The sequence below is a fragment of the Globicephala melas genome, chromosome 9 (assembly GCF_963455315.2).
Source record: "Globicephala melas chromosome 9, mGloMel1.2, whole genome shotgun sequence".
NCBI lineage: Eukaryota > Metazoa > Chordata > Mammalia > Artiodactyla > Delphinidae > Globicephala > Globicephala melas.
In genome coordinates this window covers 21,965,731-21,993,600 of record NC_083322.1, presented here as the reverse complement: position 1 = coordinate 21,993,600, position 27,870 = coordinate 21,965,731, and the positions used below count along the sequence as shown (strand labels likewise).

Sequence of the window (27,870 nt, the reverse complement as noted above, 5' to 3'; positions counted from 1 at the left end):
ATTAGCATTTTTGAGGACATGAGACTGCCTCAGACTCCTTATAAATACAGCTTGACTCAGCCACTCTATGACTGACACCCTTGGGACATGAAGTGGATACTGTTCTTTGGGGACCTTATTGGGTCCAGCATCTGTGGCCAAGAAAAGTTTTTTGGGTAAGTTCCTTTTGGACTTACTATTACTTGGTTAGTTCAGAGATATGGGAACCAAATGGATTTGGAAATGAATGGCTGATTATACTTCAAGTGGTACGGTGCTGGACTCCTGTCCCAGCTTTGCCCCTGTGTCATCCTGGGTCAATTACTTCTCTCTCAGGCTCAGCTTTATCTGTGATATCAGGACTAGGTGGTCTCCACAGTCCCTCCCCAGCTCCCTAATTCCTGCCAATACTTTTCCTTCCTAGTTCTTATTTGTAAGGTCAGTTTCAGGCATTTCTACTTTCTTACTCCTATATTATGAATTACTAAGAATTACCAGAAATTGTTTCAATTTCTGCCATGCTTAAGGGAAAACCTGGGTCATAGGCTTTTTGGCTTCGCTTCTCTGTTAATGGTTAAGGTTTGGTGGAGCTTTCTCGTCAGCATTTGGCATATGGAGATTTGATAGGTCTTGCCTAGCCGTAACTATGAAAAGTGACATGCAAGGATACACCTGTACATTCTGTGTGTGTGTGTGTGCATGTGTATGCACACACATGCACACGTGCTCCACACAGAATTCCTTGAGGTTTGCAAGGGAGAGGACGTTTGGGAGGTAGGAAAGGTGAAAGGATGGTATGGTACCCTACTAGAAGATTGGGGGGGATGGAGTCAAGATGGCAGTGTGGGAAGACACGGAGTACATTTCTCCCCACAACTAGGGCACCTGCCAGACACTGGTGGGGGACCTTGACACCCAAGAAGACAGGAGGAACCCCCAAGCGAATGGCTGGGGGTTGGGCCGAAGCTCCTGCAGTGGGAGCTCCAAGTCTGAACCACTGGACTAACAGAGAACCTCAGATCCCAGGGAATATTCATTGGAATGAGGTCTCCCAGAGGTCCTCATGTTGGCATCAAGACCCAGCTCTACCCAACAGCCTACAAACTCCAGTGTTGGAAACCTGAGGCCAAACAGCCAGTAAGACAGGAACACAATCCCACTCAACAACAACAACAAAAGAGACAGCAAAAGAATAAGTCACAGGTGAAGGAGCAAGGTAAAATCCTACAAGACCAAATAAATGAAGAGGAAATTGGCACTCTACCTGAAAAACAATTCATAGTAATGATAGTAAGGATGATCCAGAATCTCGGAAATAGAATGGAGGCACGGATTGAGAAAATACAAGAAATGTTTAACAAAGACCTAGAAGAACTAAGAACAAACAAACAGAGATGAACAACACAGTAACTGAAATGAAAAATACACTAGAAGGAATCAATAACAGAATAACTGAGGCAGAAGAACAAATAAGTGAGCTGGAAGACAAAATGGTGGAAATAACTGCTGAGGAGCAGAATAAAGAAAAAAGAATGAAAAGAATTGAAGACAATCTCAGAGACCTCTGGGACAACACTAAACGCACCAGCATTCAAATTATAGGGGTCCCAGAAGAAGAAGAAAAAAGGGTCTGAGAAAATATTTGAAGAGATTAAAGTGAAAAACTTCCCTAAAATGGGAAAGGAAATAGTCACCCAAGTCCAGGAAGTAAAGAGAGTCCCATACAGGATAAACTCTAGGAGAAACACACCAAGACACATATTAATCAAACTAACAAAAATTAAATTCAAAGAAAAAATATTAAAAGCAGCAAGGGAAAAGCAAAAAATAACATACAAAGGAATCCCCATAAGGTTATCAGCTGATATTTCAGCAGAAACTCTGCAGGCCAGAATGGATTGACAAGATATACTTAAAGTGATGAAAGAGAAAAACCTACAACCAAGATTACTCTACCCAGCAAGGACCTCATTCAGATTCGATGGAGAAATCAAAAGCTTTTGAGACAAGCAAAACCTAAGAGAATTCAGCACTACCAAACCAGCTTTACAACAAAAGCTAAAGAAACTTCTCTAGGCAGGAAACACAAGAGAAGAAAAAGACCCACAAAAACAATCCCAAAACAATTAAGAAAATGGTAATAGGAACATACATATCGATAATAACCTTGAATGTAAATGGATTAAATGCCACAACCAAAGGACACAGACTGGCTGAATGGATACAAAAACAAGACCCATATATATGCTGTCTACAAGAGACCCACTTCAGACCTAGGGATACATACAGACTGAAAGTGAAGGGATGGAAAAAGATACTCCATGCAAATGGAAATCAAAAGAAAGCTGGAGTAACAATACTTGTATCAGATAAAATAGACCTTAAAATAAAGACCTTACAAGAGGTAAGGAAGGACACTATAAAATGTTCAAGGGATCAATCCAAGAAGAAGATGTAACAATTGTAAATGTTTATGCACCCAACATAGGAGTACCTCAATACATAAGGCAAATGCTAACAACCATGAAAGGGGAAATCGACAGTAACCCAATAATAGTAGGGGACTTTAACACCCCACTTACACCAATGGACAGATCATCCAAACAGAAAATAAATAAGGAAACACAAGCTTTAAATGACACAATAGACCAGATAGATTTAATTGATATTTATAGAATATTTCACCTGAAAGTGGCAGAATACACTTTCTTCTCAAGCGCACATGGAACATTCTCCAGGATAGATCACATCTTGGGTCACAAATCAAGCCTCGGAAAATTTAAGAAAATTGAAATCGTATCAAGCATCTTTTCTGACAACAATGCTATGAGACTGGAAATCAATTACAGGAAGAAAACTGAAAAGAACACAAATACATGGAGGCTAAACAGTGCACTACTAAATAACCAAGAGATCACTGAAGAAATCAAAGAAGAAATTAAAAAATACATAGAAACAAATGACAATGAAAGCACAATGACCCAAAACCTATGGGACGCAGCAAAAGCAGTTCTAAGAGGGAAGTTTATAGCAATTCAATCTCACCTCAGGAAACAAGAAAAATCTCAAATAAACAATCCAACCCTACACCTAAAGCAAGTAGAGAAAGAAGAACAAAGAAAACCCTAAGTCAGTAGAAGAAAAGACATAAAGATCAGAGCAGAAATAAATGAAAAAGAAATGAAGAAAACAATAACAAAGATGAATAAAACTAAAAGCTCGTTCTTTGAGAAGATAAACAAAATTGATAAACCCTTAGCCAGACTCGTCAGGAAAAAAAGGGAGAGGATGCAAATCAATAAAATTAGAAATGAAAAAGGAGAAATCACAACTGACACCACAGAAACACAAAGGATTATAAGAGACTACTACAAACAACTATATGCCAGTAAAATGGACAACCACGAAGAAATGGACAAATTCTTGGAAAGGTACAATTTTCCAAGACTGAACCAGGAAGAATTAGGAAATATAAACAGACCTATCACAAGTAATGAAATTGAAACTGTAATTAAAAATCTTCCAACAAATAAAAGTCCAGGACCAGATGGCTTCACAGGCGAATTCTACCAAACATTTAGAGAAGAGCTAACACTGATCCTTCTCAAACTCTTCCAAAAAATTGCAGAGGGAGGAGCACTCCCAAATTCATTCTATGAAGTCACCATCACCCTGATACCAAAGCCAGAAAAAGATATCACAAAAAAAGAAAATTATAGACCGATATCACTGATGAACATAGATGCAAAAATCCTGAAAAAACTACTAGCAAACAGAATCCAACAACATATTAAAAGGATCATACACCATGATCAAGTGGGATTTATCCCAGGGATGCAAGGATTCTTCAGTATATGCAAATCAATCAATGTGATACACCATATTAACAAATTAAGGAATAAAAACCATATGATCATCTCAATAGATGCAGAAAAAGCTTTCGACAAAATTCAACACCCATTTATGATAAAAACTCTCCAGAAAATGGGCATAGAGGGAACCTACCTCAACATGATAAAGGCCATATACGACAAACCCACAGCAAACATCATACTCAATGGTGAAAAACTGAAAGCATTTCCACAAGATCAGGAACAAGACAAGGATGTACACTCTCGCCACTATTATTCAACATAGTTTTGGAGGTCCTAGCCACGGCAATCAGAGAAGAAAAAGAAAAGGAATACAAATTGGAAAAGAAGAAGTAAAACTGTCACTGTTTTCAGATGACATGATACTATACATAGAGAATCCTAAAGATGCCACCAGAAAACTACTAGAACTAATCAATGAATTTGGTAAGCTTGCAGGATATAAAATTAATACACAGAAATCTCTGGCATTCCTATACACTTACAACAAAAAATCAGAATGAGAAATTGAGGAAACAATCCCATTTACCATCACAACAAAAAGAATAAAATGCCTAGGAGTAAACCTACCTAAGGAGGTGAAAGACTTGTACTCAGAAAACTATAAAACACTGATGAAAGAAATCAAAGATGACATAAACAGATGGAGAAATATACCATGTTCTTGGATTGGAAGAATCAATATTGTGAAAATGATTATACTACCCAAAGCAATCTACAGATTCAAACGCAATCCCAATCGAGCTACCAATGACATTCTTCACAGAATTAGAACAAAAAATTTTACAACTCATGTAGAAACACAAAAGACCCCAAATAGCCAAAGCAATCTTGAGAAAGAAAAATGGAGCTGGAGGAATCAGGCCCCCCAACTTCAAACTTTACTACAAAGCTACAGTAATCGAGACAGTATGGTACTGGCACAAAAACAGAAATATAGATCAATGGAACAGGATAGAAAGCCCAGAGGTAGACCCATGCACATATGGTCACCTAATTTACAACAAAGGAGGCAAGAACATACAATGGAGAAAAGACAGCCTCTTCAATAAATGGTGCTGGGAAAACTGGACAGCTAAATGTAGAAGAATGAAATCAGAATACTACCTAACACCATACACAAAAATAAACTCCAAATGGAATAAAGACCTAAATGTAAGACCAGACACTATAAAACACTTAGAGCAAAACACAGGAAAAATACTCTTTGACATAAATCACGGCAAGATCTTTTTTGACCCTCCTCCTAGAGTAATGAAAATAAAAACAAAAATAAACAAATGGGACCTAATGAAACTTAAAAGCTTTTTCACAACAAAGGAAAGCATAAACAAGATGAAAAGACATCCCTCAGAATGGGAGAAGATACCTGCAAGTGAAACAACGGACAAAGGATTAATCTCCAAAATATACAAACAGCTCATGGTGCTCAATACAAAAAAAAAATAATCCAGTAAAAAAATGGGCAGAAGAACTAAGTAGACATTTCATCAAAGAAGACATACAGATGGCCAAGAGGCACATGAAAAGATGCTCAACATCACTAATTATTAGAGAAATACAAATCAAAACTACAATGAGATATGACCTCACACTGGTCAGAATGGCCATTATCAAAAAATCTAGAAACAATAAATGCTGGATTGGGTGTGGTGAAAAAGGAACCCTCCTGCACTGTTGGTGGGAATGTAAATTGATGCAACCACTATGGAGAACAGTATGGAGGTTCCTTAAAAAACTAAAAATAGAACTATCATATGATCCAGCAATCCCACTACTGGGCATCTACCCTGAGAAAACCATAATTCAAAAAGAGACATGTACCACAATGTTCATTGCAGCACTATTTACAATAGCCAGGACATGGAAGCAACCTAAATGCCCATCAACAGATGAATGGATAAAGAAGATGTGGCACATATATACAATGGAATATTACTCAGCCATAAACAGAAACGAAATTGACTTATTTGTAGTGAGGTGGATGGACCTGGAGTCCGTCACACAGAGTGAAGTAAGTCAGAAAGAGAAAAACAAATACCGTATGCTAACACACATATATATATATGGAATCTAAAAAAAAAAATGGTACTGATGAACCTATGGGCAGGGCAGGAGTAAAGATGTAGACATAGAGAATTGACTTGAGGACACGGAGCGGGAGGGTGAAGCTGGGGCAAAGTGAGAGTAGCAGCAACATATATACACTACCAAATGTAAAATAGCTAGCTAGTGGGAAGCTGCTGCATAGCACAGGGAGATCAGCTCGGTGCTTTTTGACCACCTAGAGGGGTGGGATAGGGAGGGTGGGAGGGAGACGCAAGAGGGGGGGATATGGGGATATGTGTATGCATATGGCTGATTCACTCTGTTGTACAGCAGAAACTAACACAGAATTGTGGAGCAATTATACTCCAATAAAGATCTATTTAAAAAAAAAAAAAGGTTAAGAATCCTGGCCAAGGCCACTTAGCTGGTAAGCAGGGGAGTTGGAGCAAAACCCATATGCTTTTGTTATAACACAAGTTAATCTCCAGATAGAATCCTGTATCTCACTGATCTGTCTATATCTGTTAGTTTACTCTCCATTATACTATCTGGCTAAAGGGACTTTGGAATTGTTTATTGAGATAATTACTTATATGTGATTGAGTAATTTTTTTTTTTTTTTGCGGTACGCGGGCCTCTCACTGTTGTGGCCTCACCTGTTGCGGAGCACAGGCTCCGGACGCGCAGGTCCAGCAGCCATGGCTCACGGGCCCAGCCGCTCCGCGGCATAGTGGGATCTTCTCGGACTGGGGCATGAACCCACAACCCCTGCATCAGCAGGCGGACTCTCAACCACTGCACCACCAGGGAAGCCCTGATTGAGTAATGTTTATAACGATGACTTCCGTTCACACCTGGTCTCTACTGCCAAATAGCTCAGAGGGTTTAGGCATAGCAGGTGGTCTGGGAAGGAGATTTTTCCACAGGCAGCTCAGCAGTAAGTGTGTAATAACTACGCTTGCTGCCATGTGGGCTGATGCGTAGAGCTCTCAGGCTCTCGCTGCTCCTATTCACGTGGCTGAAAAATCTTTCTTTCTCAGGATACAGACTTCTCTTATAATGCAGCGGACGCCTGGGTTGAGGTTTCTTGGCTGAGCTCTGGAGTGCTCACCATAGGCGCTTGCACAGAAAGGGCTGTGTGCCTGAGCAAATTGCAGATGGTTTTAACCAATAGTGTCATCCTTACCCCCAAGTCTGTTCTTGCCTCATAGTAGGGAACCCAGCAAAGGTGGAGGCCACCATGGCCTCAGCAGCTCCCATGGGATGCACGGCCTAGGCAGCCAGCTTGGTGAACATTTAAAGCAAGGGGAAGCTGGCCTCTGAGCATTCAAGTGGTTGGGAAGCCAGGATGCAGGTTGGCTTGGAGGGGGAACAGTGCTGATGGAGATGAAGATGATGGTTTCTCCCCCCACCACACCCCCAGGTCTCTGTTCATTCCATCTAACTCACCTACCTCCCCAGTCTCTCTCACTCTGCTGGTGTCTTCTGTCCTGGGATTCACTCATCTTAAGGATAGGATGGTGACCAGGATGCCTAAAGGTGCACAGCAAGCATAGAACAGGAAGAAGTTGCAGAACTTGTAACATCAGCAGTAACTGGTTGGCATTTAAGAGTTCTGTGAAATCATCTCTTGTGGTGGCTTCTAAGCCTGGCTGGGGATGCAGGTGAGAAAGGCACAAAGAACAGGCCACTTGGCTGCCCACATGGTAGAAGGGGGAGAGGTAGAAGCTCAGCACCAAGGTGACTATTGACTCTCCAGAACATGGGACACATGTGAGGGTGACTGAGAGTGGATCACTAGCCATTGCGCGGTGGCAGCTGGCCAGCCCTGGGTATTGGAAAGTACCAGAGTTAAGAAGAGCTCTAGGAGCACGTACCTGTGTGGAGTAGGAGGGGGGGTGAACATGGCAACCTGCAAACCCCAACATGTCCCCCTTCCCAGGCCAATCTTCCATCTTCAGAAAGAGCTTAAGGTCTGTGAAAAGATTTCCAGGTGGTGGAGATAGGTTGTGTTCTGCCACCCACACTTTCAGGAAGGTATTTTCCAAATAGAGACAAGGACAGTGAGGGCAAGAGAGAGGCTGCCCTTCACCTGGCACCCACTTATTTCTCTCTGTTTCTAGATATTGATGGGCTTATGTTCATGAGAATAACATAAGATTCTCCCCACGCCCTGCCAGCTTTTAGCACCATCTGAAGTCTGTCACCAAGGTTGTCTGCTCTGGTTGGGGAAAACCTCGTGGGTGATGGGAACTGGTCCTAAGGCCTGGGTGGCAGATTGGCTAGGAAGGTAAAGAAAAGGGCTGGACATCCAGGCAGAGGGAACAGCATGTGCAAAGGCATAGAAGGGCGAAGTATATGGTGAATTCGGAATTTCAGTGAGGCTGGAGCCAAGAATGTGTAGAAGGGAGAGGTGGAGGAGAGATAGATGGGGAAAGGCTCCATTCTGCACCAGCCTTTCCGCCCTGTCTCTCTGCATGCTGCAGATGTGTCTTTATCCTTTGGAGCTGGGTTAATTAGGACATGATGAAATGCACTGTGGTTTTAATCATCATCTGGGCCAGTTAGATTCACTGTGTTCCCTTATCATGAACAGTGCCCAGGAGTATGAAAGTTCTGTTGTGAAGTTATCACTTTGGGAGAATTAAAACACATGCTGTGGATGAATGTGTAACATGATTTTCATACTCTTAAGAGCTCCTTATTCTTATGTTTCTCTTGTTTTTCCTCTTCCTGTTCCTTCTCTCTCCTCTTTCTCTTTGTGATTACTCAAGTCAGTGCTGTATTTTACCGATGCCTCATTTTGCTAACAGAGATGTCAATGCACAGGCACTTTCCAGAACACCCATTTTTAAGACGCCTCTTTTTCTGGGGTATTAGGGTGAGTTGTGACAGAGCATGAGTTCTGCAGATGGGTCCTTGTACTCAGCCAGGAGGAAGGATTTCTCTTCTGTTTTCAACCTGTTTCTTTTGCAAGGCTGCTTTCCTGTGTCAGGGAAATGGTGGTTTGATTCCCCATCTTTGCAGGGCTGCAGTCCAACACCTAGCAAGCCTGTTGGGTTCAAGCTGAGACCCGCCAGCCAGTGGCTTCTCCACCATGGCCTCAGCAGCTCCCATGGGATGCAGTTGGCTGCCCACCTCCGAGAACCCTGTGGAGACCGGATGAGCTGGGAGAAAGTGAAGCTTCATCAATGGCGTTTCCTCCAGACTTGCCATCTGCAACAGAAGCAACTCTGCAGTGGACCTTGCCTCCTTGATGCTAGCCTAGACCCCACGGAGATCCCCCAGAAGCTCCCAGAACCAAGTTAAACTCTGAGAGTCCATCCGGATTGAGCCAGTTTTCTGATGAGGAGATGCTGATCTGCCACATGTGGCTGCACGTTTAGCTCCCTGTGACAGAACCATTTTCTCTGTCAACAGGTCCTTCAGCCCACAGCCCTCTCCAGCAGCTTTTCCTGCATTCATTTGTGTTAAAGGGATGACGCATGTGACAGCGTCGAGTGTGGATTCATTCGGGCCGTCACCTAGCAACGGCCTAATGGCTCCCCTGGCTTTCTGAGCCGGCCCAGAGCACAAAGGCAGCTTTTCAGGCTCGGCCTTCTCCCACCCACACACAGGACTTCAGGGGCCTCTACCCCTGCTGCTGCTGCGGGAGCTAAATGGTGTATAGGAAACAAGTGCGGGACAAATAACAAAGGGGGATTCGGGACTGGCCCCTATCAGGGCCCCATAGGGAGGATGAATCCCGAGTTCAGCCCCAGTACCATGCATTTGTATAGGGTTCTGGAGCTGGAAGGGCCTGGGAGAGCACCCAGCCTCTCCCCTCTTTGCTAAGAAGAAAAATAACTAACCCTCCAAGGATGGAAGGTCTATTCTCTTTTCTAGCTCTTTCCAGCATGGACATTCAGCCAGAGTTTCAGTCCTAGACCCTGACAGTGAAGAAGTGCTTCTTTATGTCTTGAGTTAGCTTTGCGTGTAACTCAGGAACATTCCTTTCTGCAAAATATATATGTTTTTCATTATAAAGTAATATGACCACATTACAGAAAACAGATACGAGGGGAAAAAAGTAAGTCATCCATAATCCCATGACCCGAACATAAGCACTGTCAGCATTTGCTATATTTCCGTTGTCTGTTTTTCTTCCAATGCATCTGCTTTTTCCATACTTGCAATCATGGCATACATACAATTTTGTGTCCTGCTCTTTCACTTAATATTTCCCTTAAAGTTATACCATAAGCACTTTTTCATATTTGCCACGTAGTCTTATTTTTAATGGCTATACATTATAACCAGAGGCTAGACCATTTCCTCTCATTCGGCCCAGTTATGTCTGGGATAGTAGGCCTGAGGTTTATTTGCCAGCTGAAAGCTCACCATTATCTTTTACTTTTTTTTCCTTTCTCCAGGGACCAAGTTTTCAGGATTAATGTCAGAAATGGAGATGAGATCAGCAAACTAAGTCAGCTAGTGAATTCAGACAACTTTAAGGTACCTAGTTCTCCTTCTCTTGGGTATCAATTAACTTTAGTGGGAGAAGACTCTTGCAGCACTGGCATTGTTATTCCTGAAGAGTTTCTGTGTATAATCCTGTATTAGTCAACATGCCTTTATACAATTGAGAGGGTTGGTGGGGGAGAAGTGCTGTAGATCGCAGCAGTGCTGTCCAGGGAGATGAGAGGCCTCAGCAATGGGCTCCATCTTTCTGTCTACATTGACTTATTACTTCTTGGGCTTTGCCAAGTATTGCCTGCTGGGGAGGCCTGACCAGATAAAATTATGAAATGGCGAAGTTTTCCCTTGTGCAGAATCCAACCCCTCAGGGATCACCAAAGCTTTTGGCAGCTGTTCTAGAAGAATGAGCTCATTGTGCCTTTTACCTGAACTATCCTTTAACCTGGTTTTACTTCTGTTCTCTTCAGCTCAACTTCTGGAAATCTCCCTCTACCTTTGATTGCCTGTGGATGTCGTGTTCCCTTCTGTCAGTCTGCAGCCAGTCAAATCCTTCCTGAAGTCCCAGGGCTTAGAGTACTTGGTGACTGTTGAAGACCTGCAGGTGGATAGGCCAAGGTCCCTCACTGGTCTCACATAGGACCAAGCAGCCAGAGTGGACTTGAGACATTTTCAAGTTCTGGTCTTATTCTTCTCCATTTAAAAGATGAAGACATTGAAGTATATGGAAGTAAAGTGCAGTGACTTGTTAGAGGAACATGTTGTACTAGAAAGGGCATACATGGGTTAGGAAACCAGCCAGATCTGGATCCAAATCCTGATTTTGCTAACTGCTAGCTGTGTGACTTTGGACAAGCTGTTAACCTCTTGAGACTCTGTTTCTTCATCAGTAAAACGGTAATAGTTATACCTACTTCATACAATTTATTGAGAAGTTTAAGTGGCTCAATGTACATAAAATGTCTAACAGTGCCAGGTATGTCATAGATGCCCCACAAGTATTAAGTCCCTCTCCCTTTTCTTATTTGAAGTCAGGAGGGAAGAACAGAGTGTATGGTGGGTAGAAGGTGGGGCCCTGGTGGGGAGGTGCTGAAGACCAGTCATAAAAAGCATCCTTTGGGAATTCCCTGGTGGTCCAGTGGTTAGGACCCCACACTTCCACTGCAGGGGACATGGGTTCGATCCCTGGTCGGGGAACTAAGATCCCGTGTGCTGTGCGGTGCGGCCAAAAAAAAGCATCCTTTGAGAAAGGGAGAATGTCACCAGCAGCCCCCAGCAGAGGGAACATCACTGCCTAAGCCAGACACCAGCCTCATGAGCTGTATTTGAACAGCAGGGCAGTGTCTGGCTCATGTTCTCTCCTTCACTGAGGTGGGTTGTGGACTAATTGGTGATTTGGCCCAGGAGTTTCCTGATGGTGTGAACAGCTGTGAGCTTATTAATCATCCTCACATGTCACAGACATCTGCCAGGAACCTTCAAAGTATGAGTGGTTGTAAGAATTTCTTTGTTTCTGAATGGTTTCCCAAGCTGGGTATTTCAGAGGCACTGGATACCAGATGCAGACTGATGGCTAGAGAATTTGTGGTATAGAATAACCAAATAGCACATATGTTGCTTCCAGGAAGTAAGTAGGTTTTGAATGAGGTGATGTACATTGGGCTCCAAGAAGTAAGATTATATAGATATGTGGAAGAAATCAGACCTCCTTTTACACCTTGACATTTGTGCTTCTTGATATGTGTGCCAAGGGTGCTGCCATCTTGGCTACCACATGTCCCAAGATATGGTGGAAACAGCATGAAGCTCCATCCCCAAAGGATCACTTTGTAATGTTGCCCTGTCTGTTTTAGGCCCTTTTAGATAATGAAGATGAGGAAATGCAGTACAATGAAGGTCAAGAACGGAGCAGTAATAACTTCAACTATGGAGCCTATCATTCCCTGGAAGCTGTAAGTATTTCAGAGCAGGTTAAGATCAAGGTCATTGGCTACTCTTCAATTCTTTTCTTTTTTTTTTTTAATTTTAGAATTTTAAAAATCTTTTTATACAGCAGGTTCTTACTAGTTATCCATTTTTCAATTCTTTTCTAATTCTTTGTTTGTTTATCTCCCACCAACACCTAAGAGCATAGTGAAACACAAACTGAACATTTTCTCCCACGTGCTTCGTTCTTTTCTTAAGCAACCCCTCAAAGAAAACCATGAAATAATTGCAATCATTTCCAGTCCTTGTAATTCAACCTTCTTATACCCCACCAGAATCCCTGTATTTTATTCACTCAGATTAAAGTGTTTCTTATCCCAGGCAAATAGACAAGTGATTATTTCCAAGGTTAACCAAATATTTCCACTCATTTATCATGACTACTTATAACGTATATTTATTCCATAATGCGCTTTGGTGCTGTGTTTAGTTAGAAATCACTTATATAGATGACTGACTTTCAAGGTAAGCCAACCCTTCAAATGAGAAATTTAGAGCAGAATAATTTAATATGATATTGGAATTTGAGGAACCAAGAAGGACTGGAATGGAACTGAATCACATAGCATACGGTTTTCTTAGGTCCCTCAATGTCTTCTTCCTTAGTCTGGAAACTCTCTATTAACTCAGGAAGACACCCCAAATCTAAATTGGTATTCTTCCTATAGCTGAATATATGTTGTTCTTTATATCCAAAGATAGAGTCCTTGGCATGCTTTTCATGAGGCATATCCTTTGAATTATTTTTCTTCTAGATGAGGTTTTTTTCAAAGCTTGACCAAATATTTCCCCTTCTTTCCCAGGATTGTCAGTAGCTTTGTTTAATGTGTACACTTCCAGCCGCACTGCCCCTTGATCCCTCTTGTGACCAATGACATACAGCTGCAAAACACCTGGATAAAGTTAGGAGTTCAGTCCAGGGCCATGGACGAAAGCAGAGCTAAGGGCCCACACAGGGATCAAACCCATGATGTTAGCCTCATTAACATGGGGCACTCCCTAGCTGAGCTAACCAGTAGCAAATGTCACCCCAGATTCTGGAAACTCCATCCCCTCACCTGCCTGCTGCAGGAGCCTCACTTTCCCATCCACTCACTTTTGTTCTCTGGCTTTAGGTATCATTGTCATCTGGCTTACAGCCATCTATCATTCCCTGCAAGGCCTTTTGCTGTGGGTTGGTGTACCATCTCCCTTCTGACTTGTTCATAGTCAGTTCTTTTTAAAAACAGCTTTTAAGAGCTCATATTCCACAATCACTTGGGCCTTCTTAGGTCTCTAAAGGGAATTTCATGTTTGTCTCTGCCGGGGTTTCTAGTTTCAGATCCTTTGTATGTATTGTTGTGGTTGCTGTTATTGTTGTTAGTTTTGTGGGTAAGTTTTCCCCTGATGTTGGCAGTGTGAATTTGCACCCCTCATCTGGACACAGCTTAGTGTTTTAACTTTTCCTGGGTGACTCTCTTTCCTCTCACGACTCAGGGCAGGCATCTGACGTTCTAGGGTCAGTGGGTAGAGTTTCCAGGCCCTTTGCATGGCCAGAATTACCAATTCCCAGCTCTCAAGTTCCAGCTCCTTGCCCCATGCAGGGTCCATTGCCCTCTACTCCTATTCCTGGTTGCTATAAACTCTCGGTGCCTAAAGTGGATATCTGGTTCTGGGGCTTCATCTTCTGCCCTTTACTGTGTTACCTTGTTCCCTCTAAATTTCTGGCACCCACAATTTTTCCTTTTTTTTGGCTTTTAAATTTGGCTGGGACTCATTTTCATTGTATTTTATCTGGCTTGTCTATATATTTGGGAGGTAGTTTCTTGCTTCTGCTCAATCTGCCATAATGGCTGCAAGTCTGATAAATCCTTTAAGCTTGATTTTATTCTATATTGATTACACATTTTCGTTCTTGGTAAAGCTCCTTCTTTCAATTTTAAGGTCTAAACAGAAATTTGTTTATTTCCTTATTTCAATCCTCAAAAGGTTTGAACAACTAAGATGGATGAACTCCATTTAAATCAAACTTTTTTTTTTTACTGAAAGCAAATGGAAGCATTTGTAGCCGTGATTTATATAGCTCTTCACGTGCCCTCTCAAAGCCTTTGAAGAATCATTTCCAAAGTGGGGTGCTTGTATGGCAGGGTATAAGCAAGATGGTCCACTGGGATGGAGAAATAAACTATTTCAACTTCTATTTATATTTCTACATATATTTGTATTTATTATTATCTTTAAAATAAATTTATTTATTTATTTTTGGCTGCATTGGGTCTTTGTTGCTGAACGTGGGCTTTCTCTAGTTGCGGCGAGAGGGGGCTACTCTTTGTTGTGGTGCACGGGCTTCTCATTGCGGTGGCTTCTTTTGCTGTGGAGCACGGGCTCTAGGCGCATGGGCTTCAGTAGTTGCAGCACATGGGTTCAGCAGTTGTGGCTTGCGGGCTCTAGAGCGCAGGCTCAGTAGTTGTGGCACGCGGGCTTAGTTGCTCCGTGGCATGTGGGATCTTCCCAGACCAGGGCTCGAACCCGTGTCCCCTGCATTGGCAGGCAGATTCTTAACCACTGCGCCACCATAGAAGTCCTGTATTTATTGTTAATGCAACAATTTTTTTTAACATCTTTATTGGAGTATAATTACTTTACAGTTGTGTATTAGTTTCTGCTTTATAACAAAGTGAATCAATTATACATATACATATATCCCCATATCTCTTCCCTTTTGTGTCTCCCTCCCTCCCACCCTCCCTATCCCCCACCTCTAGGTGGTCACAAAGCACCGAGCTGATCTCCCTGTGCTATGTGGCTGCTTCCCACTAGCTATCTATTTTACATTTGGTAGTGTATATATGTCCATGCCACTCTCTCACTTTGTCCCAGCTTACCCTCCCTCCTCCCCGTATCCTCAAGTCCATTCTCTAGTAGGTCTGTGTCTTTATTCCTGTCTTGCCCCTAGGTTCTTCATGACCTTTTCTGTTTTTGTTATTTTAGATTCCATATATATGTGTTAGCATATGGTATTTGTTTTTCTCTTTCAGACTTACTTCACTCTGTATGACAGACTTTAGGCCCATCCACCTCACTACAAATAACTCAATTTCATTTCTGTTTATGGCTGAGTAATATTCCATTGTAGACATGTGCCACATCTTCTCTATCCATTCGTCTGTTGATGGACACTTAGGTTGCTTCCATGTCCTGGCTATTGTAAATAGAGCTGCAATGAATATTGTGGTACATGACTCTTTTTGAATTATGGTTTTTGCAGGATATATGCCCAGTAGTGGGTTTGCTGGGTTGTATGGTAGTTCTATTTTTAGTTTTTTAAGGAACCTCCATACTGTTCTCCATAGTGACTGTATCAATTTACATTCCCACCAACAGTGCAAGAGGGTTCCCTTTTCTCCACACCCTCTCCAGCATTTATTGTTTGTAGATTTTTTTTTTTTTTTGCGTTGTGGAGCACAGGCTCCGGACGCGCAGGCCCAGCGGCCATGGCTCACAGGCCCAGCTGCTCCGCGGCATGTGGGATCCTCCCGAACCGGGGCACGAACCCGCATCCCCCACATCGGCAGGTGGACTCCCAACTACTGCACCACCAGGGAAGCCCTATTTGTAGATTTTTAGATGATGGCGATTCTGACTGGTGTGAGATGATATCTCATTGTAGTTTTGATTTGCATTTCTCTAATTAATGATGTTGAGCATTCTTTCATGTGTTTTTTGGCAGTCTGTATATTTTCTTTGGAGAAATGTCTATTTAGGTCTTCTGCCCATTTTTGCATTGGGTTTGTTTTTCTGATATTGAGCAATGCAACAATTTTTGTTTCTATTTTTTGTTTTATAATGTACATAATATACTTGTGTGGTATTATATATATTCATGGTGCATACTGAATTTTTTTTTTTAAGAAGATGTTGGGGGTAGGAGTTTATTAATTTATTTAATTTATTTTTGCTGTGTTGGGTCTTCGTTTCTGTGTGAGGGCTTTCTCTAGTTGTGGCAAGCGGGGGCCACTCTTCATCGCGGTGCGCAGGCCTCTCTCACTATTGTGGCCTCTCTTGTTGCGGAGCACAGGCTCCAGACGCGCAGGATCAGTAGTTGTGGCTCACGGGCCTAGTTGCTCCGCGGCATGTGGGATCCTCCCAGACTAGGGCTCGAACCCGTGTCCCCTGCATTAGCAGGCAGATTCTCAACCACTGTGCCACCAGGGAAGCCCAACTGAATTTTTTTTTTAACTGATGGAGAAAGTGATAAAAAAGTTTGGAGAGCAATGCTTTTTAAGAACCTTGGCTAAATGGGACCCTTGCTGATTATTGAGCCTAGTATACTGCAAAGGGCCACACTGTTGGAGCAGTATCTGCACAAGTCTCTCTACTCTAGTTTAATGGGCTATAATTTTGTGGACAAATAAAATGTGTTTTTCTCTAGAAAACTGCAGAAACGGATTCTTAGGCAGTTGCTTAAGAATAAGCATTCCATGCCGATAATATTGACAACCCCCAGGTTAGGGGACTGTAAAAAATCATTAAGATCAACAAGATTAAGTTCACATATACCCACCCAGAGCTGAACAAAATTTTTAAATGCTCCTGTGTTTACCTTTTCACAGTTCAGATTTACCATGAGATAGACAGCATTGCCAGAGATTTTCCTGACTTGGCAAGCAGGGTGAAGATTGGGCATTTATTTGAAAACCGGTCAGTATATGTACTGAAGGTGAGGCCCCATGCACTTTGAAGGGCCCGACTAGACTCAGGTTCCTGGTTCCTTGTGTCCAAGATTCAGCCCTCACACCTCTGAAAGAGGTAGCTTTATAGGACCTCCTTGACTTTAGGGAGGAGGGTGAGGTGAGGAGACATCTACCCGGATTCGAATTTGGTCTGACAGAGGGTCCCCTGCTTCTGCCTAATGTGGGAGGAGTAAGAAGGAGCACATCGCATTCCAAGTTTTGGCTGAAAAGCAGAATCAGGAAGAGATGGGAGGCGGTTAGTGTTCTAGAAAGCTCTCAGATTGGCCACAGTCTTTTCCCTCCATTCCCATCTTCTGTAAATATTAAGACAAATTGGGATGGGCCTAAAAATTCTATTCTGCTTATTTTCCTTATTGGAAAAGCAATCTAGGAAGCTGATTTTAGGGTTGATGTAGTTTTAAGCCCAGTCTATGATCCTTGGCTGCATAAAGCCTAATTTCCAGATATTTCTAACAGATTTCAGGTCTATATTGGCAAAAGAAATAGAGAATTTATGGCAGTGACATAAATTACATAAATAATCCAGCCAAATGAATAAAAAGGAATTTGGAGTTACAAACCATGGAACAAGTGATGGTGCCTAGAATTTGTCAAACCCTTGAATCCATACAGGCCCTGAGGAGCCCAGGTTTATAGCAATGGTGAAATTACCGGTGGGAGAAGACCTGCCATTGAGCTGGTTGCTGTAAAATTATCTACATGAATTTAGATTATTTGCCAACTGCTGGAGCTGACGAGCTTCATTAGCACCAAGCTCTGACCCAAGGGGGCCCCACACTAAAAAGCAGCAGCCAGAATTCATTTCATGCTGTTTACAAAGAGCTTTAGTGAACCCTCCCTTTCCTCATTTTAAAACTGATTTCATTTATTGCCTCAAGTAGAACAGGCTGGTTCATGCACTTTTGTGTCTCTCTGTTGGGCTACCATTTGAGGTCTTTCAAGAGGCATAATAGTATCTCTAATCACACGGGCATTATAATTCACAGTAGCAATTGTTTCCCCTTCCTATTTGCTTCCAACCTTGGAGTGGCTCAAGCTGCCCGGAGCTGCGGTGCTGCAACTGGGCCCTGCCAGCCAACAAATTAAGCTCCCTGGTCACGAAGAAGCCCGATAAAGGGATGGTACCCTCAGACATTTGGTCTCTGAATGATCTTAAATTGATTAAATGAATAGGGGCGAGCTAGGAAGAGGAGAGGAGAGGTGAGCGGAGACGCAGGCGGGCAGGAGGGTCATTTTCTGGCCTCTCTTTCCTTCCACAGTTCAGCACTGGAGAAGGCAGGCAGCAGCTGACCATTTGGCTGAATTCAGGTCTCCATTCCCAGGAGTGAATCTCACAGGCCACGGTGATCTGGACCGCAAGGAAGGTCATGTTGCCTTGTATTACCCCAGAATTCTGTTGGGCCCGGATTGCCCTGCAGCGTCCCACACAGCTAGACCCTGGCGATGAGATAGGAAGGCACTATGCACAGACGTGATAGGCTGGGGGGGTGCCTTTTCTGATTGGAGAAGCAAAAGATCAGAGCCCCATAGTCAGGCCACTGTGGCTAAATGACAAAGTGCATTCATAGCAGCAAGCAAGCTAATGAGCTGCAGAGGTGGCCCTAAAACCCTGACCCACAGTCAGTCCCGCAGGAAGGGAGCAGGGTCTTCTCAGTAGCAAAGCTCAGGTAAGCTTTACCTTTAGTCCCTTTCAGGCCACCCAGACCCTCAGGGACCTCATGCTATCTCCATGTCCCTCTGGAAAGTCTATTTTAAGCCAGCACCAGTGGAGGGGTGGTGCAAGTGGAGGATCCATCTTCCCTACCCCTAGCACGGGGAGGGGGCATGCTCAGATTCCTAATAACTATTATGATGTGCGGCTCTCCCCTCCCCTGTTCCCGCCCCCTGGAAGGAATGAATAAACAAGGCAGCCCAGGACTCACTGAGGTTGATGTCATCAGGCAACCATGTTTCCCCAGGTTTTGAAGTGCTCCATGGGCTTTGCAGAGCACTGCACCTATGAGGGTGGCAGGGAGGCTGCAGAGGGTGGATGCTGTTCTAGGAGTTGGGCATCTTGGGAAGATAAACGGACTTAGGCCTAGCAACCCAGCCTGCAGGGCACAGCTGACAAGCTCGTTGTCTCTGCTTAGACTGTATCTGATTATGGGAAGGATCCAGCCATCACCTCCATCTTGGAGAAAATGGATATTTTCTTGTTGACTGTGGCCAATCCCGATGGATATGTATACACACAAACTCAAGTGAGTAATACTGACAGAATAGGCTGGGTTTGGAGTTAAGACTTTTTTGTTGAATTCCTTGCTTTGCAACTAAATAGTTGTATGACCTTAGAGAAAACTTCCACAAAATGTGCACGTTAGGAGCTTCCTTGGGGTCTCATTTTCCAGTCATTCTCTGAGCTAAGAGTCACCAGGGAATATTTTTTTCTTAGAGAGAATAGTCTAATGAACTCCCTATTATGGATCTTGAACAATTATCAACACTTTACCAATCTTCTTTTCATTTCTTTCCCTCCCACACATTTTTCCTGATGTATTTTAAAGCAAATCCCAGACATAAGGTTACTTCATTCAAACTTCTTTAGTAGTCATCTCTAGCTGATGATAATTAAAACAACGAACAATATACCACTATCAACTGTAAAAAATTAATGGAAGTTCTTTAATATCATCTGATATCCCTAATTATCTTTAAACTGTCTTTTGAGACAAGTTTGTTGAAATCAGGATCCAAATAAGGTCTGTACCTGCATTTGGTTGTTACGGCTCTGCAGGCTTTTTTATTCTACAGTGGTACCACCCCCGCCCCCCCCAACATATCTTTTAAAATGTCATTCATTTGTTGGAGAAACCAAGTAAATTGTCCTGTAGAATGTGTCACATTCTGAATTTGCCTGATGGCTTCTTTGTTCTATGCCATTTAATTTATTCCCTCATCTCCTGTATTTCCTATTCACTTGTGGTCAGATCTAGATGCTTGGTTGGAGTCAGGTTAATTTTTTAGGCAAGGATAAAATAGTTGCCGTGCACTTCCTGTCACATCAGTGATCACTGAGGCCCATAATGTCCATTTGTCCCACTTTTACTGAAGCCCAAAGTTATTCAGTGGACTCAGATGGTGTCAGCCTGGGTCCCATCAGGGCATTTTGGCGAGGTCCTTTTCTCCGGGCCAGAAGGGCTAAACCTCCTCTCTCTGGGGCATGAGAGACTCCGCAGTTAGTGAGGGCTGAAGCCCCGATGATCCTCCAGATCTCTGGAGTTGCCTCCAGAGCTGCAGGCAGCTTGTCCCATCCATGGTGCCATCTCCATCATAGTCCCCCAAAGAAAACCTTCACCTCTCCTGTGCCCTGACGCATCTCTGAATGTTGTTCCTTCCTTCGTGAATTTTTCCGAACCGATTATGGAGGAAGACACGGTCTCTAAATCCTGGAAGCTCCTGCGTTGGTACTGATCCAAATAGAAATTGGAGTGTTAGTTTTGCAGGTAGGTTGGGGAGACAGTTTTTAAATCCTGCTACCCCTGGGTAGTCTGGTCCACAGGCCTCTGAGCTGGCAGTGAGGGAGCTGGTTTCCAGGCTAGTTCCATTGCTGGTTCATTGAGAAACTTGGGTAAGTCCCTTATTCTCTCTATGTATCATTTTACTATTATTATTTGTAATTTTGAAAGGGAATGGAGGAACAATTCCTGTCCTCCTGAGAGAATGCTACTATTTTAAAAACTATTCTATCTTATATATATAAATTCATGGGCCTTCTTTGTACCCTGGCCATCCCAGCTTCTGGGCAATACCGGATGGGTGGAAGGGCTGTTGGTGGCAACTCAGAAGAGAGCAATTAGCACTGTTACCCCAACAGGCAAGATCACATTGTGAGGATTAAACTACAGCAGTTTACCCTTAGATGTGTAAATATGAACCTCAGCCCTTTGATGTCATGGAAAGAGAATGAGAATTAGGAGTCCTGGGTTCTGAGTTCCAGTTATTTAAAAATCATCCCCACAATAGTGCCAACTATGTGCCAGGTACCTTCCCATGTATAATCTTATTTATTCTTCTGACTTGGAGACTGAGTTTTCTTGTCTGAAATGAAACAATTGAAGCTCAGAGACAATCTCAAGAGCATATGGTTGATAAGAATTAGGACCTAAACTCACTTTTCAATTTCAAAGCCCGAGAGTTCTCTTTCACTATTCAGCTGTACTGATGTTTTGTTTTTAGTGTAATGTTTTAATGTAATGGTTTTAATTCTCTTACTTGCATAGAAATACCACAAAAACCACTGGGGGAAAAATAATGTGACTGTGGGAAAGGAACTGATACAAATGTGGGAATTGAGGGTGTCAAAGTTAAGTTACAACAGGGGTGGTTTCACACATACACCAGATACCTTAGGGGACTATATTGTGAGGTAATACAGAAGGCAGTAATTCTAAATACCTGTCAAATAATCAAGAGATTTTAGCCACAACCATAGATTATCTTTGGCAGCACTTGGCCATTAAGATCTGAACCAAGAGAATGAGTTGACACCAGAATAAATGGAGTCATTTTCATTATTAATTGGTATTCATATTAATTATCTAGAATACTTATTAATTGACAACTCACCGTCAAGTATGATATTAATTATTTATGACAACTGTTGGTGATACAATACAAGGTCAGCTCTCTCCATTTAGAGGAGTTCTACCAGTTTTCCTGCCCATGTGTGGCAGATCCAGCACCCCACTGCCACACCCTCCCTGCAATTTACATACACTATGGACCAGATTCTCAGGGAGAAGCTAGTAATGGCCTGCCTATGCCTTCTCCCCCTCCTCTGGGTAGAGTACCCTGCATTTTTGTTTCCTTAGCCTATGGGTTAAGGTTTCTGCTTCGGCCACCCCCCACAGGAGAGGGAGCCAGTGACAACCCTTGTTCCGAAGTATACCATGGAGCCCACGCCAGTTCAGAAGTGGAGGTGAAACTGGTGGTAGATTTCATCCAGGAACGTGGGAATTTCACATGCTTCATCGACCTGCACAGCTACGCACAGCTGCTGACGTATCCATGTGGGTACATGGTCAAAAAGGCCCCGGATGCTGATGAGCTGGTAAGCAGGGCTGCATCCAGCCCTGGGCATGCTTTTCCCCTGGGTGCTGCAAAGTCCAGGAGCAGGGCTTATTTCAAGAAGCCCCAGTATTCTCTCTCTGTTCTTTGCAGTGTGCCATCAGGCCTACTGGGAATAGGAAGAAGATGATGCCTCTTATTTCTGAGTTTGCTGTGAGTTCCAAGAACCAAACCCAACCCTGTCTTTCCTTCTCACTTGTTTTTCCGACCAAAACATATTGCAGACCCACTGCTTGCCAAGAACTGTGGGTAGCATTGTGGTGGGCAAGGGGGAGGTGCTCCTCACTTGGTGTAAGGTAGAGTTTAAGTAGGGTGTAGGCCACAGCCTAGGGGTGCTCTGGGTCACATGCAATGACTCACCCCAGGATGTGAGCAGGCACTTAGGGTGAACTGACTGGAGTAGGGCTGGCATCCACAGAGTGACTGCAGGCCTCTCTCTCCGCGCTGGTCTGCTTGAGTGTGCCCCTCTGCCCGGGGCCACAGCTAGCTCACACGCCTCCCAGCAGATGCAGCCCCACCCAGGGCTGGCCAGGTGTGGACTAGATTCTGCTCTCGAGGTGCTCTGTGTAGGGCACATCCATATATGGCATCCCTGTCTCCACCTCCTCTCTGGGAGCACCTAACTCTTAGAAGGTTTTCTCTTGAACATACTTGCCCTTCCCTTATGTTCATGAACATGACATTCCCTTCCCTCAGGATAGGTGAAGATGGTTGTGCCTTTATTAGATTTCTAATGGGCTGGTGAGCAGCCTTCCAGATCTATGAAGAGCTTGAATACAGTTCCTCCAATTTGTGTTTATAATATACATGCTTCAGAATGCTTATCTGGTCTTCTTCCACCTCTCTCCTTACCCCCTGCCCCAAACTGGAAGGAAAGAACTGAGGATAAGAGAAGGAGTTGGAGGAACCATACCATTTCCCTCACTTCATAGTCAGGCCTTTGCTCTGGTTGGTTGGGAAAGAAGGAGACCAGGAGGGAACATTGAGGGTGGGGTCGGGAATTTTTCAAACCACTGCAGTACAGCACAGCTGAGGAATGTCTGGCTTCGGGATCCATTCTTTCTCACTCTGATGATTTCCCCACTCCTAGGATGAGGTGGCAAGGTGTGTAGCCAAAGCTCTGGCTTCCCTGTTGGACCCTGAGTACCAAGTGTGTCCTACCTGCACCACTGTCTGTAAGTACTCACTGAGTTTATTGGTTATAAGGAAATGCTCTGAGAGGATACTTGAAATGGAGCGGGAGAAGAGCTGCAAGTCAGCCTTCCTATGTTGTAGTCTTTTTTTGTTGTTAGTGATAGGCTGAATTTATGTCAAGTCTGTGTGATGGTAGCTGTCGCGTGCGGCCATCTTCATCAAACTGAGGTGGTGGTACGGTGGGTAGAGGGGAACCCCTCACCTTCCTGTCCAAAATGAACACGTGTTGAGCATAACAGGTTTAGGTGAGGGGTTCCCCCGACAATCATTAGCATTGAGCTGAAAAAACAAAAACTCTACCAAGACTTCAGACCTGAAGATGGTCTTGAGGCCCATCATCTACAACTTAACCCCAATTGGAGGAAATACCCTTGTTTTGGTTTCTCACTGAAGTGTTTCATCTGAGCATTTCACTCTATTCCTGCTGAGATCCTTCCAGTTCCCTTATTCTGTGAGTCTGATCTTTAAATTTTTTTTTATTTGTTTGTTTTGTTTTTGCGGTACGCGGGCCTCTCACTGTTGTGGCCTCTGTCGTTGCGGAGCACGGTCTCCGGACGCGCAGGCTCAGCGGCCATGGCTTACGGACCCAGCCGATCCGCGGCATGTGGGATCTTCCCGGACCGGGGCACGAACCCGTGTCCCCTGCATCGGCAGGCGGACTTTCAACCACTGCGCCACCAGGGAAGCCGTGATCTTTAAATTTTTAGATCAAATTGAAGGATATGATTATTCTCCAAGGCCCTAGCTATAAATGGGAAACAGAAACAAAAAATGTGGGGAGCAAAGCTCCTTTCAAGCAAGTGCCCTTCTTTTCCCCTCCTGTGCCTCTTCTGTAAATAGTCTTCCAACAGTTGGTCCACCCTCAAAGCCCCTGCAAACTTGTTGATAATTCTTTCCTTTTCCATACTGTAACTTGCTGTCCCGTCCTACCTACCTCGCCCTCAACTAGCTGTTCCCCTCAGTCTTCCGCTTCTGCGAAGATTCTCCAACCTACCTCTTGGGTCCTCCTCTGTACTCTGATCTCAGCACTCTTGTCTGTGTTTCACATGCCACCAAGCTGCATAAAGCACTCAGCATGATGCTGGTGGTTGTGTTGCTAATTGCAGCAACAATCCAGTAATTACTCATGGTTTATTATTACTAGTGTTGTTGAATGGGAGCTCCTCAGAGAACAAACACATCAGGAGAGGTTCTCCACCCTCTAATTAGTCAGAACTGAGTCCTACACCAAAGAGAGCTAAAGGAACTTGGCAGGAGCCTTCTGAGGAGGTCCTCTCAAAAGATCTGTGCGGGTCACCAGGGTCCTGGCTTTTGGGTCAGATGCCAGTTTAAAGAATGGCCTTTTCCTCTCATGTCAAAAACATTCTTCTCCCCAGCATAAGCTGTGCCAAAATTAAGAGATACTCATCAGATTCCTCCAGCAGAAGAGGAGAAAGGCTCTCCTGAGCATTGTCCAGGATACATAATATTTCCTACCTCTTTCAAGAGCCCATCTTCTGTATTTTTTATAGGCTTTGTCTGCCCTCCTTTCTTCCCCAAAATGAAATCAATTTTTGAATAAAAGCACTCTAACTCCCTGGGTTATTGTATGTGTTATATAAGTAGTTGACATTTGTCCCTTCAAGTGCTGAACTTTTCCTTAGATTAATCATTTTAGATGAAAATAATTCTAAAATGGGTTTTCACACTTTCCTGCCTTCTTAAACAGAGTATGTAGAAGAGATTTAAGCTCTGTTCTTCATGACTGAGTGGCCTTCTGAATGTCAGTTGTTGTATCTTGAAGGCCTTCTGTGCTGTACTGGACTGCTCAATCCTTTTGCTGAACAGCGCAGCCTGTTTTGCTTCTTTAACTCTTGTGTCTGCTTTTTAGAGTTTTCATGTCTCCTTCCTCAGGCCACCTTCCTCTAGCAACCCTTTCCCCTCCTCTGGAAACAAGTTCATTGGGCTCGTTCAGCTCATGGATAGATTGTGAGTATTAAGGATGTTCATGACAGCATTGTTTATAGTCACAAAAGACTGGTAAGCAACTAAATGTTCATCAGTAGAGTGCTGGATAAAAACACGTTTGGTGCATTACTACAGTGAAACACTATGCAGCCCTTAAATGAGTGAGGTGGATCTGTATGTGCTAATAGGGAATAATCTTCAAATGTTAATTGAAAAATACAGTGTATACAACAGTGTTATTAGTATGTTCCCATATGTGTTTTTTCTTTTTTTTTGTAAATTTATTTATTAACTTATTTATTTATGGCTGTGTTTGGGTCTTTGTTGCTGTGCCTGGGCTTTCTCTAGTTGCGGCGAGAGGGGGCTACTCTTTTTTGCAGTGCGTGGGCTTCTCATTGCGGTGACTTCTCTTGTTGCGGAGCATGGGCTGTATGCATGTGGGCTCAGTAGTTGTGGCGCAGGGGCTTAGTTGCTCCATGGCATGTAGGATCTTCCCGGACCAGGGCTCAAACCCATGTCCCCTGCATTGGCAGGTGGATTCTTAACCACTGTGCCACCAGGGAAGTCCCCCATATATGTTTTTTTTTTTTAAAAAGAGTAGGTAGACTTAGCAGGGACCCAAGTAAAGTGAAGTTCATGAACCTGATCACTTTGCTCAGCAGAGGTCTTCTTGGCCCCTCCCTGAATTTAAAATCTGTTCTGAAATACTTGAGCTTGCCATGTAAATAACTTCTAGAAACTTCTGGTGCCATTGCCTGTTTTTTTAATTCATCATTTTTCTTAGTGTAGAGAAAGGCTGTGGGAATTACATAAGAATTTCAGAGAGTATAGGAGAGCCTGTTCCATAACCTCTGGGAGCATGTAATTGTAGCAGAAGCAGCATCTCTAGAAAATCACAAATGGTATCATGAGAAACAACCTTTAGGAACAATGGAAAAACAAAGGGACCCATATTTTCATTTAGTAGACATATATATTATATAATAAATGGACCCCAAGTCGGTTGAAGAAAGCATGGGCTTTGTCATCAGATGGATTGGGTTTAAATTCCAGCCTTGCCATTTTCCATCTATATTTTCTTAGATAAATTACTCATTCTGAACCTGGATTTTCTCGTCTGAAAAACAAGGACAGTAATACCTACCTCACTGGCCTCTTAAAGATGAAATGAGATCATAAGTGTAAACTTTACAGTATGATGACTGGCTCATGGTAGATGTTCAACAAATGATAGCTGCTATTACATTGTTATTTTAGTATTCAGTATCATCTACACTTTGCACTTTTAGCCAGTTTCTTCTCTAGTAGAGTTTTGACTGGAAGAAGCAGGAAAACAGGCCTCTTGCCTTTCGGCAAAGAGAAGTCCCAAGGGCTGTGCTTCTTTCTCTCTGTGTATCAGTTGTCTCTCGAGATGTAAAAAACTATCCTAAAATTTAACAGCTTAAAACAATAAACATTAATTTTCTTACACAGTTTCTGTGGGTCAGGAACTCAGGAGCTTCTTATCTGGGTGGCTCTGGCTCAGGGACTCTCAGGACGTTGCAGTTAAGGTGTCTTCCAGGGCTATAGTCATCTAGAGGCTTGATGGGGCTGGAAGATCTTCTTCTCAGATGGCTCACTCAGATGCCTGGCAAGTGAGGGATAATTACTGGCACTGAGTTCTTCAGCACATAGACCTCTTTATAGGGCTTCTTGAGTGTCCTTACAACATGACAGCTGGCTCCCCAGAGCCAGTGATCCAAGAGAGAGCAAGGCGGAAGCCATGATATTTATCACCTAGCTTTGAAGGGCACACACTTTCATTTCTGCAGTCTCCTGAAAAACAGGTCAAGTTGGCCCTGTCCAGTGTAGGAGGGCACAACACAAGGATGTGAATACCAGGAGACAAGGATCATCGTGGCTATCTTGGAGGCTGCCTACCACACTCTGTAAAGATTTGCTTCCAGTGACCTGAAGGAGTCTACACAGTGAGTTGGTGACAAGATGGAAATGAGGATTTAAAATCTCTTGGATTGAGACTAGTGAAGACCCTCATGGTGCAGGACAGTCTGAGACATAGGGATCAGGCCAGTGTTTATGTTGTAGGCCTGATGACTTTCAGAAATAACTGTAGATCCCTAAGGAACCACAGGTGGGCAGAGCTCCAGGCCCCTTTCCATCTAACCCTGAAAGGAACTAGGCTTCAAAGGTGTTTTCTCTTTTGACTTAACAGATCCAGCTAGTGGCAGCAGTGTTGACTGGGCATATGATAATGGCATCAAGTATGCATTCACTTTTGAGTTGAGAGATATTGGGCACTATGGCTTCTTCCTGCCAGCCAACCAGATCATCCCCACTGCAGAGGAGACCTGGCTGGGGCTGAAGACCATCATGGAGCATGTGCGGGACAACCTCTCCTAGAAGAGAGCCTGCTCTGTCTACATTTATTTATCCACATGTACACACACACACTGAGGCCACTATTAAAGGGAGCTTATTCCTTCACATGTGAGTCAGAGCCCTCTGGCTTTGTAGAGAACACAGGTCAGCCCCTCTCCAGCCCCCTTCCT

General features: G+C 43.5%; 2 protein-coding genes across 2 annotated transcripts in view; both read left to right on the top strand.

The window, feature by feature from the left end:
- Positions 1-27,721, top strand: LOC115851669 (carboxypeptidase A4-like). Its single transcript, XM_030853813.2, is given in 12 exon segments — positions 1-155; positions 10,313-10,394; positions 10,826-10,856; positions 10,859-10,959; positions 12,209-12,307; positions 16,939-17,040; positions 18,334-18,438; positions 19,204-19,313; positions 20,465-20,556; positions 21,964-22,163; positions 23,271-23,355; positions 27,534-27,721. Coding segments are annotated over 12 exon segments (1,263 nt in total). The 5' UTR covers positions 1-87.
- The window catches only part of CPA5 (carboxypeptidase A5), a 59,105-nt gene continuing 53,259 nt past the window's right edge, over positions 22,025-27,870 (top strand). Inside the window, exons 1-3 of the mRNA XM_030853812.2 lie at positions 22,025-22,163; positions 22,274-22,333; positions 23,271-23,355. The gene's annotated coding sequence lies outside the window, so the exon portion shown is untranslated. The remainder of the gene's footprint in view (positions 22,164-22,273; positions 22,334-23,270; positions 23,356-27,870) is intronic.